Below are 12,743 nucleotides of genomic sequence, written 5' to 3'. Positions count from 1 at the left end.
GAGTAATCCAAATCTATGTGCCAACCACTAATGTCTAAGAAGCTGAAGTCAAACAGTTCGTGACAACCTCCCAGAATTTCTAGAGCTTACACTAGAAAAAGATGTCCTTTTCATCATAGGGGAATGGAATTCAAAACTATTGAAATCAAGCAATACCTGGAATGACATGCAAATTTGGCCTTGGGGTACTGAATGAAGCAGGTCAAAGGCTAACATAGTTTTGACAAGAGAACACACTGGTCATAGCAAATACCCTCTTCCAAAAACACAAGAGACAACTCTATACATAGACATCATCAGATGGTTAATACCAAAATCAGACTGATTATATTCTTTCAGCCAAAGATGAAGAAGCTCTATACAGTCAGCAAAAATAAGACCAGAAGCTCTATACAGTCAGCAAAAATAAGACCAGGAGCTGACTGTGGCTCAGAACATGAACTCTTTATTGTAAAATTCAGACTTAAATTGAAGAAAGTAGGGGAACCACTGGGCCATTCAAGTATAAGATACATCAAATCTCTTATGATTATACAGTGGAAGTGACAAATAGATTCAAAGGATTAGATCTGATAGACAGAGTATCTGAAGAACTATGGACAGAGATTCATAACATTGTAACAAGAGGTAGTGACCAAAACTATCCCAAAGAAAAGGAAATTCAAGAAGACAAAGTAATTGTCTGAGGGGGCCTTACAAAAAGTTGAGAAAAGAAGGGAAGCAAAAGGCAAAGGAGAAAAAGAAAGATACACCCATATGAATGCAGAGTTCCAAAGAATAGCAAGGAGAGATATGGAAGGCCTTTTTCAATGAACAATGCAAAGAATAGAGGAAAACAATAAAATTGAAAAGATTAGAGATCTCTTCAAGAAAATTGGAGATATCAAGGGAGCATTTCATGAAAATTTAGACACAATAAAGGGCAAAAATGGCAAGGACCTAACAAAAACAGAAGAGATTAAAAAGAGATGCAAGAATACACAGAACTGTACAAAAAAAGGTGCTAATGCCCAGGATAATCACAATGGTGTGGTCACTCACCTAGAGCCAGACATCCTGGAGCATGAAGTCAAGTGGACCTTATGAAGCATTGTTCTGAATAAAGCTAGTGGAGGTGATGGAATTCCAGCTGAGCTATTTAAAATCCTAAAAGATGATGCTGTGAAAGTGCTGCACCCAATATGCCAGCAAATTTGGGAAATTCATCAGTGACCACAGGACTAGAAAATGTCAGTTTTCATTCCAATCCCAAAGAAGGGCAGTGCCAAAGAATGTTCAAACTACCTCACAGTTACACTCATTTCACAAGCCAGCAGGCTAATGCTTCAAGCTAGGCTTCAACCGAACATGAACGGAGAACTTCCAGATGTTCAAGCTGGATTTAGAAAAGGCAGAGGAACCAGAGATCAAATTGCCAACATTCACTGGATCATAAAGAAAGCAAAGAAATTCCAGAAGAATATCTACTTATTCTTCATTGACTACACTAAAGCCTTTTACTGTGTAGACCACAACAAACTGTAGAGAATTTTTAAAGAGATGGGAATACCAGACCACCTTGCCTGCCTCCTGACAAGAAGCAACAGTGAGAACTGGACATGAAAAAATGGACAGATTCAAAATTGGGAAAGCAGTATATCAAGGCTGTATATTGTCACCCTGCTCATTTAACTTGCAAGCAGAGTACATCATGTGAAATACCAGGCTGGATGAATCAAAAGCTGGAATCAAGATTGCTAGGAAAAATATCAAAACCCTCAGATAGGCAGATGATACCACTCTAACGGCAGAAAATGAAGAGGAACTAAAGAGTCTCTTAAAAGTGAAAGATGAGAGTGAAAAAGCTGACTTAAAACTCACCATTCAAAGAAGTAAGATCATGGCATCCAGTTCCATAACTTCATGGCAAATAGAAGGGGAAGTAGTAGAAGCAGTGACAGATTTTATTTTCTTAGTTTCCAAAATCACCAGGACCTGTGACTGAGCCATGAAATTGAAAGATGCTTGCTCTTTGCCCTGACAGATATAGTAAATCTTGACAGTATTAAGAACAGAGACATCATTTTGCCAACAAAGATCCATTTAATCAAATCTGTCTTTTCCATAGTTATGTATGGATGTAAAAGTTGGATCATGAAAGAGGCTGAGTGCTGAAACACTGATGTTTTTGAATTGTTCTGGAGAAGAGTCTCAAGAGTCCCATAGTTTGCAAAGAGTTCAAACTGAAACAGGAGGGAAGGGGACAGGGTACAACATTTGAAAGAATTTCATACCCCAAGACAAAGCATAAATCTATTAGAATCAAATGGGTCCAAGATGGCATACAAGTCACCTTCAACTAGACCTTGATCTTCAATCAGCAAGCTAAATGACATATCCAGAGGAGCCATGACAGGTCAAGGCACCAAAAGACCAAAATACAGGTGGTGGCCCAATTTTCTCTACCCTTTCCCCCAAATGATTGGAATAATCTTCCCACTTAGCCTATGAAATTACCCAGCTCTTAAAAACTAACTATGCCATATCTCAAAGCAGCTGCACTCACCCCATGTAATGGCCCACACTCTGTCTATGGAGTGTGCTTCTCTCTGAATAAATCCACTTCTTACCTACCCCTGTGTTTCTATTTCTATGATGAAACATCAAGAACCTAAGCTTCACTAGGTCCTGAAACCAGGTCTGTGGTCTCAGTTGGAAGACTGTGGGTATTGTCTGAGTTGAAGTCCAAGCCACGGGGGTTTGAGTACCAAACTAGGTTTTGGTTAGATTTGAGTCCTGGCTCATGGATTCAAGTCCCAAACTGAGGTAAACAGTTTCAAAACCAGTCAGTCCTAAAGGAAATTAACTTTTAACATTCATTGGAAGGACTGATGCTGAAACTCCAATTCTTTGGCCACCTGACGCGAAGAGCTGACTCATTGGAAAAGACCCTGATGCTTGGAAAGAATGGAGGCAAAAGGAAAAGAGGGTGGAGGATGATGAAATGGGAATCAGAAGTTTGGTTAATAGAGCCTAAGAAAGAACTTCACAGTAAAGAAAGAACACTCACAGTGACAAGTGAATACGATTTATTAAAGAGAAGGAATGTACAAAGCTCTCAGCATAGACATTGAGAGGGGATAAAGAGTCCCCCAAAAGTGGGACTTACAACAGTTTATATCCTTGCCAGTATTAATCTGTACATTTTTGATTGGCTCCTGTCCTTAAAATACATCATTTCTAACCTATCATTTTAAAGGTCAAAATGTTTAGCTTAAAATCTTTATGGCTTCTCTTGATCCTTAGATTAAGTCATCACCCTTTTTCATGCCTCCTGGTCATTTTGCAATGGACCTGATGTATGGGCTAAAAGATTAATGATCAACAGTTGTTTTTCCCTCAGGCATATGAAACAGAAGTTAATTACTGCCCTCCCTGGATCTGAGTGCTAATAGTTTATCAGACCAAGGATACATTCCAGGAATTTGGAACAAAGGGTATAACTTTAGGTTAATGGAGGGAGATATTTATTGAAAACCAGCTCTCAGAGTATTACACTGACTGCCTTCAAGGAAATGATGAGATAGGATCACTGACTCAGTGGACATGAATTTGAGAAAACTCAAGAGACAGTGAAGGTCAGGGAAGCCTGGCCTGTTACATTCCATGTATTGCAAACATGGACATGACTTAACAACTGAACAATACCATTCCTCTAGACTGAATTCTTACCCTTGAGAAAGGTAAGAACCAAGGAAATGACCATTGGAATGTGGCACATCCAATATCACATAAAATGGTATTACTTCAATATCTTTCTTAAATTTTAATTGACACTGTCTTTTTTACAAACTACATTCTACACAATTGTAGAGATGGGAAAATTTTTCCATTCTACCCTTCTAGGTTCTTTGGTTGGTCTAATAATCACATGGCTATAAAACAGATTAATGGAAAAAAGACAAAGTTGTATCACATATATGACTTCCCCCGTGGCCTGGATGGTAAAGAATCTGTAATGCAGAAGACCTGGTTTCAATCCCTGGCTTAGGATACCTTGGAGAAGGGAATGGCTGCCCATTTCAGTATTCTTGTCTGGAGAATTTCATGGACAGGGGAGCCTGGGGGGCTTTTCAGTCCATGGGGCCTCAAAGAGTCAGATGCGACTAACACATACACATACTTTTTATATATGGGGGATACTCAGGAAAACAGGCTAACTCCTCCCCAGTATGGCAGAAGCCCTCACCTTAAGTGTCATCTTTAGCTAAACACAGAAGATATTGAAGGTAGAAGTTTAGTTAAGGGAAGTTAGGTGGCAGAGTGGTAAAGAATCTGCCTACCATTGCAGGAGACATGGGTTTGATCCCTGGGTCCATCCCCTGGAGAAGGAAATGGCAACACACTCCATTCTTGCCTGTAAAATTTCATGGATCCTGGAGGCCTAATTCCATAGGGTTGCAAAAGAATCAGACAGAACTTAAGAGAGTAAACAACAACAAAAGTTGATATGCATATTTCAGTCGCTAGTGATAAGATCATCTCCCTCTTCAAGGTATAACCAAGGAGACATCTTTACAAAAGATTTCCCTTGTATATGTAAATGTCCCTTACAAAAGGCTGACTATTTCTCAGTTTTCAAAGCTTCCTTTGTGCTTTCAGTTTCTTAAAAATAATCAGCCTAAAATAATCATATTTGGGGATGGCAAATTCTACTCCCCTATATAATTTAAAATAGTAGGTTTGATGTGTTTTCTAAAAAAAAAAAAAAGAAAAAAAGTTAAATTAAGACTTTTCTATTTATACTCAATTCATAGGTTTATAGTATAATTTAAAATTCTTATTTGTAGACCAAAATTATCTCACATGTCATTTGCTACCCCTAGTATATGTTAAACTGTACTAGATATAATAGACAAACATGGAAAATTTAAAACATTTAAAGAAAATGAAAAGTGAAAGTGAAGTCGCTCAGTCATGTCTGACTCTTTTCAACCCCATGGACTGTAGCCTACCAGGCTCCTCCCTCCATGGGATTCTCCAGGCAAGAGTACTAGAGTGGGTTGCCATTTCCTTCTCCAGGGGAACTTCCCAACCCAGGGATCAAACCTGGGTGTCCCGCATTCCAGGCAGATGCTCTAACCTCTGAGCCACCAGGGATTCAAAACAGTTAAAGGAGGACTTAAAAAAATTATATAAAATTATATACTTATATATTTAACCAATCAAGAGAATTCCCTGGAAAGCCAGTGGTTAGGAATCTGCTCCCTTACTGCCAAGGGCCTGGAATCAACCTCTAGTTGGAGAACTAAGATCCCACAAGATATGCAATGAGGCCAAAAGTTAATAATAAATTTTAAGAAGTAAATAAAAATTTAACCAATCATGATTATCAGTACAATCTCAATATGTTCATTCCGTTCTTGAGAAAGAAAAATGTTTTTCTCTGTCCTCTTAGATTTACTAATCAGAGACTTTTGTATTAGACTGACCAAAACCAAAATAAAACAAAACCCAAGGGCTTTCCTGGTGGTCCAGTGGTTAAAAAACTGCCTTGCAGTGCAGGGGACACAGGTTCAATTCCTGGTCCAGGAAGATCTCATATGGTTCAGAGCAACTAACCCTGTGCACCACTGAAACAAGAAATCAAGTTCTTGTTCATGGAGAACTTCATGAACATGCAAACCCTCACCCAAGCAGAGTTTATATTAAAGGAGAGAGAAGTATAAAGCTCCCAGCACAGACACTGAGAAGAGGTGACATGACCCAAAAGGTGGCTTAAAACTCAACATTCAGAAAAAAAGATCACGGCATACAGTCCCATCACTTTATAGCAAATAGACGGGGGAACAATGGAAATAGTGACAGACTATTTTCTTGGGCTCCAAAATAACTGCAGATGGTGATTGCAGCCATGAAATTAAAAGTCACTTGCTCCTTGGAAGAAAACGAAGATGGGAATCTGAGTTCTTGTCTGAAGAATGGAATCCATAAACAGGCAACATTCACAGTAGTAAGAAAATAGGATTTATTAAAGCAGAGGAAAGTCCAAAGCTCTCAGCATAGATACTGAGAGGGGGTATAGAGTCCCCCCAAGGTGGGACTTAGAGAAGTTTTTATATCCTTTCTTAAATCACAGTATTTCTAACCAATTAATTTAAAGATCAAGATACTTAGCATCTTTATGCCTTCTCTTGATCCTTGGATTAAGTCACCACCCTTTTTGATACCCTCTGGCCATTTTACAATAAAACAGATGTATGGGCTTATGAACCAGAGATCAAATTGCCAAAATCCATTGGATCATCTAACGGCTTTTCCAGCAGTCATAAATGAATGTGAGAGTTGGACTATAAAGAAAGCTGAGCACTAATGAATTGATGTTTCTGAACTGTGGTGTTGGAGAAGACTCTTGAGAGTCCCTTGGACTGCAAGGAAATCTAACCAGTCCATCCTAAAGGAGATCAGTCCTGGGTGTTCATTGGAAGGACTGATGCTGGAGCTGAAACTCCAATACTTTGGCCACCCCATGCAAAGAGTTGACTCATTGAAAAAGACCCTGATGCTGAGAGGGATTGGGGGCAGAAGGAGAAGGGGACAACAGAGGATGAGATGGTTGGATGGAATCACCAACCCAATGGACATGAGTTTGAGTAAACTCTGGGAGTTGGTGATGGACAGGGAAGCTTGGTGAGCTGCAGTCCATAGGGTCACAAAGAGTCAGACATGACTGAGCAACTGAATTGAACTGAACTGATTGGGTAATCGAAAAAGCAAGAGAGTTCCAGAAAAACTACACCAAAGACTTTGACTGTGTAGATTGAAACAAACTGTGGAAAATTCTTAAAGAAATGGGAATATCCGACCACCTGACCTGTCTCCTGAGAAATCTGTATGGTCAAGAAATCTGCAGGTCAAGAAGCAACAGTTAGAACTGGACATGTAACAACATACTGGTTACAAATAGGGAAAGGAGTATGTCAAGGCTATATATTGTCACCTTGCTTATTTAGCTTATGTGCAGAGTACATCATGTGAAATGCCGGGCTGGATAAAGCACAGGCTGGAATCAAGATTGCTGGGAGAAATATCAATAACCTCAGATATACAGATGACACCACCTTATGGCAGAAAGTGAAGAAGAACTAAAGAGCCTCTTGATGAAAGTGAAAGAGGAGAGTGAAAAAGTTGATTTAAAACTCAACATTCAGAAAACTAAAATCATGACATCCAGTCCCATCACCTCATGGCAAATAGATGGGGAAACAACGGAAACAGTGACAGACTTTATTCTCCTGGGCTCCAAAATCATTGCAGGTGGTGACTGAAGCTATGAAATTAAAAGATGCTTGTTGCTTGGAAGAAAAGCTATGACTGACCTAGACAGCATATTAAAAAGCAGAGATATTACTTTGCCATGACTGAACTTAATTGAACTGATTGGCTTAGGATTAATGATCACCAGTTGTTTTTCCCCCAAGCATATGGAATATAATTTAATTACTGCCCTTTCCTGGATCTGAGTGCTAATAATCTATCAGACTAAAGACATATTCCAGGAATTTAGGACAATGGACCAGGATATTTACTGAAAACAAGACTGAGGTCTCAGAGTTCTATACTGACTGCCCAGTAATTTCTACCTCAAAACCTAGACAGCATATTAAAAAGCAAAGATACTACTTTGCCAGCAAAGGTCCATATATTCAAAGCTATGGCTTTTCCAGTAGTCATGTATGAATTGTGAGAGTTGGACCATAAAGAAAGCTGAGCACCGAAGAATTGATGCTTTTGAACTGTGGTGTTGAAGAGTACTCTTGAGAGTCCTTTTGACTGCAAGGAGATCAAACCAGTCAGTCCTAAAGGAAATCAACCCTGAATGTTCATTGGAAGGACTGATGCTGAAGCTGAAGCGCCAATACTTTGGCTACCTGATGTGAAGGGTTAACTCATTAGACAAGACTCTGATGCTTGCAAAGATTGAAGGCAAGAAAAGAAGGGGATGACAGAGGATGAGATGGTTGGATGGCATCACTGATTCAATGGACATGAGTTTGAGCAAGCTCTGGGAAGCCTGGCGTGCTGCAGTCCATGGGGTCACAATGAGTTGGACATGACTGAGTGGCTGAACTGAACTGAACTATAGCAGTTTATATCTTTACCAGTATTGATATATTCATTTTTGATTGGCTCACGTCCCTGATGAATGTAATTTCTGATCAATTAGTTTGAAAGTCCCTATTTCCAGTCTATCATTTTTATGGCTTATTTTTTAATCCCCCTGTGCTTGGGTTTTCATAGACACTGAGTTATCATCCCACAACCCTTTCTCATGACTGCAGGCCATCTTTCAAAGACCAAATAGGGACCAGATGTATGGGCTAAAAGTTAATGGTCCACCATATGTTTTCTGTCTTGACAAGTTGGTCAACAATTTACTGAATGTTTTGTCTTGCGTCTGGATGTCTTATGACCTGCCAGACCAAGGACACATTCCTCTAAAAGTCAGGAAATTGGAACAAAGGGTATAGCTTTAGGTTAATGGAGAGAGATGTTTGTATGAGAGAAAGAGTTGGATTTAAAAAAGAACTGGAGTCTCATCCCTACAATGACAGCCTTGCAATTTCTTAGTTAGTTTTCAGTGGCTCAGTCATGTTTGACTCTTTTCAACCCCATGGACTGCAGCACACCAGCCTTCCCTGTCTATCACCAAGTCCTGGAGCTTGCTCAAACTCATGTCTGTTGAGTTGATGATGCCGTCCAACCATCTCATCCTCTTTCATGTCCTTCTTCTCCTTCCTTCAATCTTTCCCAGCATCAGGGTCTTTTCCAATGAGTCAGTTCTTCGCATCAGGTGGCATAAGTATTAGATATCTACCTCCCCACAATAATTGAGTCTGTACTCTAGAGCCTGGGGACCTCAACTACTGAGACCACATGCAGCAACTACTGAAGCCTGAGTGCCCTAGAGCCCATGCTCCACAACTAGAGAAACCACCACAGTGAGAAGGCCACACACTACAGCTGGAGAGTAGCTCCCACTCTCCACAACTAGAGAAAGCCCCCTATCTGCAAGGAATCAGATCCATCACAGCCATAAATAAATAAATAAATATAAATATATATATATATAGAAAACCCCCAAACAGATTAACAAGTGAAAAGAATAAGGTATTGTTATATGTGAAAGAAAGCAAGCAAATGAAGTTGCTTCCTAAGCAGCTAAAGAATGAGTAGGTTTCTAGGGAATAAGCAGGAGGTAAAGAAAGTTTGTGATGATGTTTGTTTATGTAGATTCTAGTGTTTTTCTTCTCTTTGTTTCTTTTCTCATGGCTATAAAACTCCCCCAGAGAACACTTTCATGGCAGCTTCACTTGCAAATGTTTCTGCTTTTAATAAATTAAGGGAAACTCTAAAAAGGCTTCTTTCTGGGTATGATCAATCTCTAATGTCTTTAATTTAATTTAAAATAATTTGTAAATAATAATTTGATAAATTAAACATCAAAGAATACAAGAGTTTTTACCAAACTCATGTTCTGCTGCTTGCCACTTGAAAGGTAATGCTCAACAGACAGTTGTTGTTAGGAAAAGAAAGGTTGCTTTATTCAGGAGTCAGGAAAGCTGGAAGAAGACAGAGTTGTGTCCAGGAACCAATAGTAAATATTCTGCTCTATCATGAAAGTTTTTAAAGGGAGAAAGGGGAAACTTATCACAGATAATCATTTGGGTAGGAATCAGAGTCTTTGTTACTGTCCACTCTGTGCAGTCTTCTTTCTGATTGACTGGTGTTGAGATAACAGGATGGTATTCTAGGAATCTTGTACTCACCTGAAGTTACAATTCTCCACCTAGTGGGGTCTTGGTTCCTGGAGAAGAACTCAAAGATATTGTTATACATATTACTTGAGGGGGAACCAGGTTTTACTTTATCACTGCACTATTATTTCTTGATTGCACTTCCTTTGTTTCTGCATTCCCTCACTCTTCTAATTAGCAATTGTTTGAATCTCCCTTTGGAACTCAGGGAAGGTCAAAGAAGCTGAATGAAATCTATTTCCTACAAATAAGAAATGGGGAACACTGAACAGGATTTGTACCTGGTAAGGCCCCACAAGGTCCTAGTTGGTTTGAGAGTCATAAAGATATTGCATTCAAGAAAGGTTGCCCTTGCAAAATTGCATCAATAGAGCTTCTGCTTCCCTAGATCTTACCAAAGAACACTTTGCAACCCATAAGAATGGGAAAAACAAAACAGACAATAAAATAAAATAAAATCTGTGATCTCTGGCAATATTGTGGTTAGTGGAAAAGAGGAAAAATGGAAATATAATTCTCATTACTGATACAAGGATACATTTCTCAGAAATTATAGTTTTTTAGAGTCTCAAAGAATGAAGAAATGAAACAATTGTCATTTATAAACTTGGAAACAAGTTATTTTAGTGATGCCAGAAGAGAGAAGGAAGGAGAGAAGGAAGGTTCTCAAAATATACTTTGTGACAGGCAATCTTATATGAAACATACAAATACATTTTCCAATGAGTATAGCAGATCTTGTGGGTCTTCTTTCCTTCCTTTTATTCACCTCTTCATTTAATTTTTCTTCTTTTTCTTCTCTCTCTCTCTCCCCCCACTTTTTTAAAATAAGCAACATTTATTTCATAAACTTAAATTTCTTGAAGCATCATAAATAAAATAAAATAAAATAAAATACTGGAGTGGGGACAGAAGTGAAGAAATCAAGAGTCATCTTGATTGTTAACTTGTTTGTTAACTGTCTTCTCAAAGGAAAAGTAAACATTTATGTATCTTCATGATGGGAGATGGTTTCACGACTTGGAGAAAACCTTCATGGAAGTTAGGCTCCTATCCTCCTACAGGGACTGGGAGATATTAATATAAGCTCTATTTTCCTTGATTATTACACTTCAAATGGATAATTCTTAGATCCTGGAGAAAGAGTCCTGGGTATAAAACTTGTAAAAGTTTGAGCTAGAAGAAGGTTGAGACCTCAAAGGGGCAGAGAAAGTATTTACACATGCAAGTTTTCTAAAGTAAATGCTCTAAGAAAAGGGAGGTCAGATGCCTACAGTCGGGAAGAAATGTGTCTATGGTGTAACCAAGCTGGAGGGAACATTGAGTACATCTTATGTTCTTTTTCTTTTCTCCCTCTCTCACAGGACCGTGCACAAAACCTAAATGAACGGCGAACCACCACCACCACCCTCACAGTGGACATTCTGGATGGAGATGACCTGGGTCCAATGTTTCTTCCATGTGTCCTCGTGCCAAACACTCGTGACTGTCGCCCACTCACCTATCAAGCTGCCATACCTGAGCTGAGAACTCCAGTAAGCATATTCTCATCTTTTCCTCTTCACTTCTACCTCTGTGACCCCCAGTGAGATCCTGTTCAAATATTTTGAACACATATGTGGTGAAAATAGTGTGCTTTTCTAAATGGATATTGGAAAATAGTTTATGTCCAAAACCATTTTGAGACAGTATGGGTAAATTTGTATTCATAATGTCTAATTATATAATTGAAGGAATGTCATGAAGTAACATGGCAGAAGATGAAATGGTTAGATAGCATCACCAACTTAATGGACATGAATTTGTGCAAACTTCAGGAAACAGTGAAGGACGCGGAAGCCTAGTGTCCATGCGGTCACAAATAGTCAGACACAATTGAGCGAGTGAACAACAACAACCTCAAGTAGCAGCCCATTTGACTCTGCTTTTTTTTTTCCCCATGTATGCTAAGTCGCTTCAATCATGTTCGACTCTGTGGGACCCCATAGACGGCAGCCCACGAGGCTCCCCCGTCCCTGGGATTCTCCAAGCAACAACACTGGAGTGGGTTGCCATTTCCTTCTCCAATGCATGAAAGTGAAAAGTGAAAGTGAAGTAACTCAGTCATGTCCGACTCTTCACGACCCCATGAACTGCAGCCCACCAGGCTCCTCCATCCATGGGATTTTCCAGGGAAGAGTACTGGAGTGGGGTGCCATTGCCTTCTCCGTCCCCATGTAAAAAGCATAACAAAGATCAGTTGACATCATATACTTGGAAACTCCCAGAAATAACCCCAGCATTTTCTTTAATTCACTTGTCAACATTCAGCCCTTTCACCAGTGTTTTATAGTTTTCTATATATAGGTCTTTAGTTTCTTTAGGTAGATATATTCCTAAGTATTTTATTCTTTCTGTTGCAATGGCGAATGGAATTGTTTCCTTAATTTCTCTTTCAGTTTTCTCATTATTAGTGTATAGGAATGCAAGGGATTTCTGTGTGTTGATTTTATATCCTGCAACTTTACTATAATCATTGATTAGTTCTAGTAATTTTCTGGTGGAGTCTTTAGGGTTTTCTATGTAAAGGATCATGTCATCTGCAAACAGTGAGAGTTTTACTTCTTCTTTTCCAATTTGGATTCCTTTTATTTCTTTTTCTGCTCTGATTGCTGTGGCCAAAACTTCCAAAACTATGTTGAATAGTAATGGTGAAAGTGGGCACCCTTGTCTTGTTCCTGACTTTAGAGGAAATGCTTTCAATTTTTCACCATTGAGGATAATGTTTGCTGTGGGTTTGTCATATATAGCTTTTATTATGTTGAGGTATGTTCCTTCTATTCCTGCTTTCTGGAGAGTTCTTATCATTAATGGATGTTGAATTTTGTCAAAGGCTTTCTCTGCATCTATTGAGATAATCATATGGTTTTTGTTTTTCAATTTGTTAATGTGGTGTATAACATTGAT

At 39.0% G+C, this 12,743-nt stretch overlaps 1 protein-coding gene across 8 annotated transcripts in view; it reads left to right on the top strand.

Annotated features, from left to right (window-relative positions):
• PCDH15 (protocadherin related 15) overlaps window positions 1-12,743 on the top strand; it is a 1,046,857-nt gene that overhangs the window by 552,368 nt on the left and 481,746 nt on the right. For all 8 annotated transcript variants that reach the window (XM_027528919.1, XM_027528921.1, XM_027528918.1 and 5 more), the window contains one exon: window positions 11,162-11,332. In XM_027528919.1, coding sequence (XP_027384720.1) covers window positions 11,162-11,332 — 171 coding nt within the window. The remainder of the gene's footprint in view (window positions 1-11,161; window positions 11,333-12,743) is intronic.

Source organism: Bos indicus x Bos taurus, chromosome 26 (assembly GCF_003369695.1).
Source record: "Bos indicus x Bos taurus breed Angus x Brahman F1 hybrid chromosome 26, Bos_hybrid_MaternalHap_v2.0, whole genome shotgun sequence".
NCBI lineage: Eukaryota > Metazoa > Chordata > Mammalia > Artiodactyla > Bovidae > Bos > Bos indicus x Bos taurus.
Note: the sequence above shows the minus strand (reverse complement) of the source record. Positions and strands in the feature narration are given on the sequence as shown.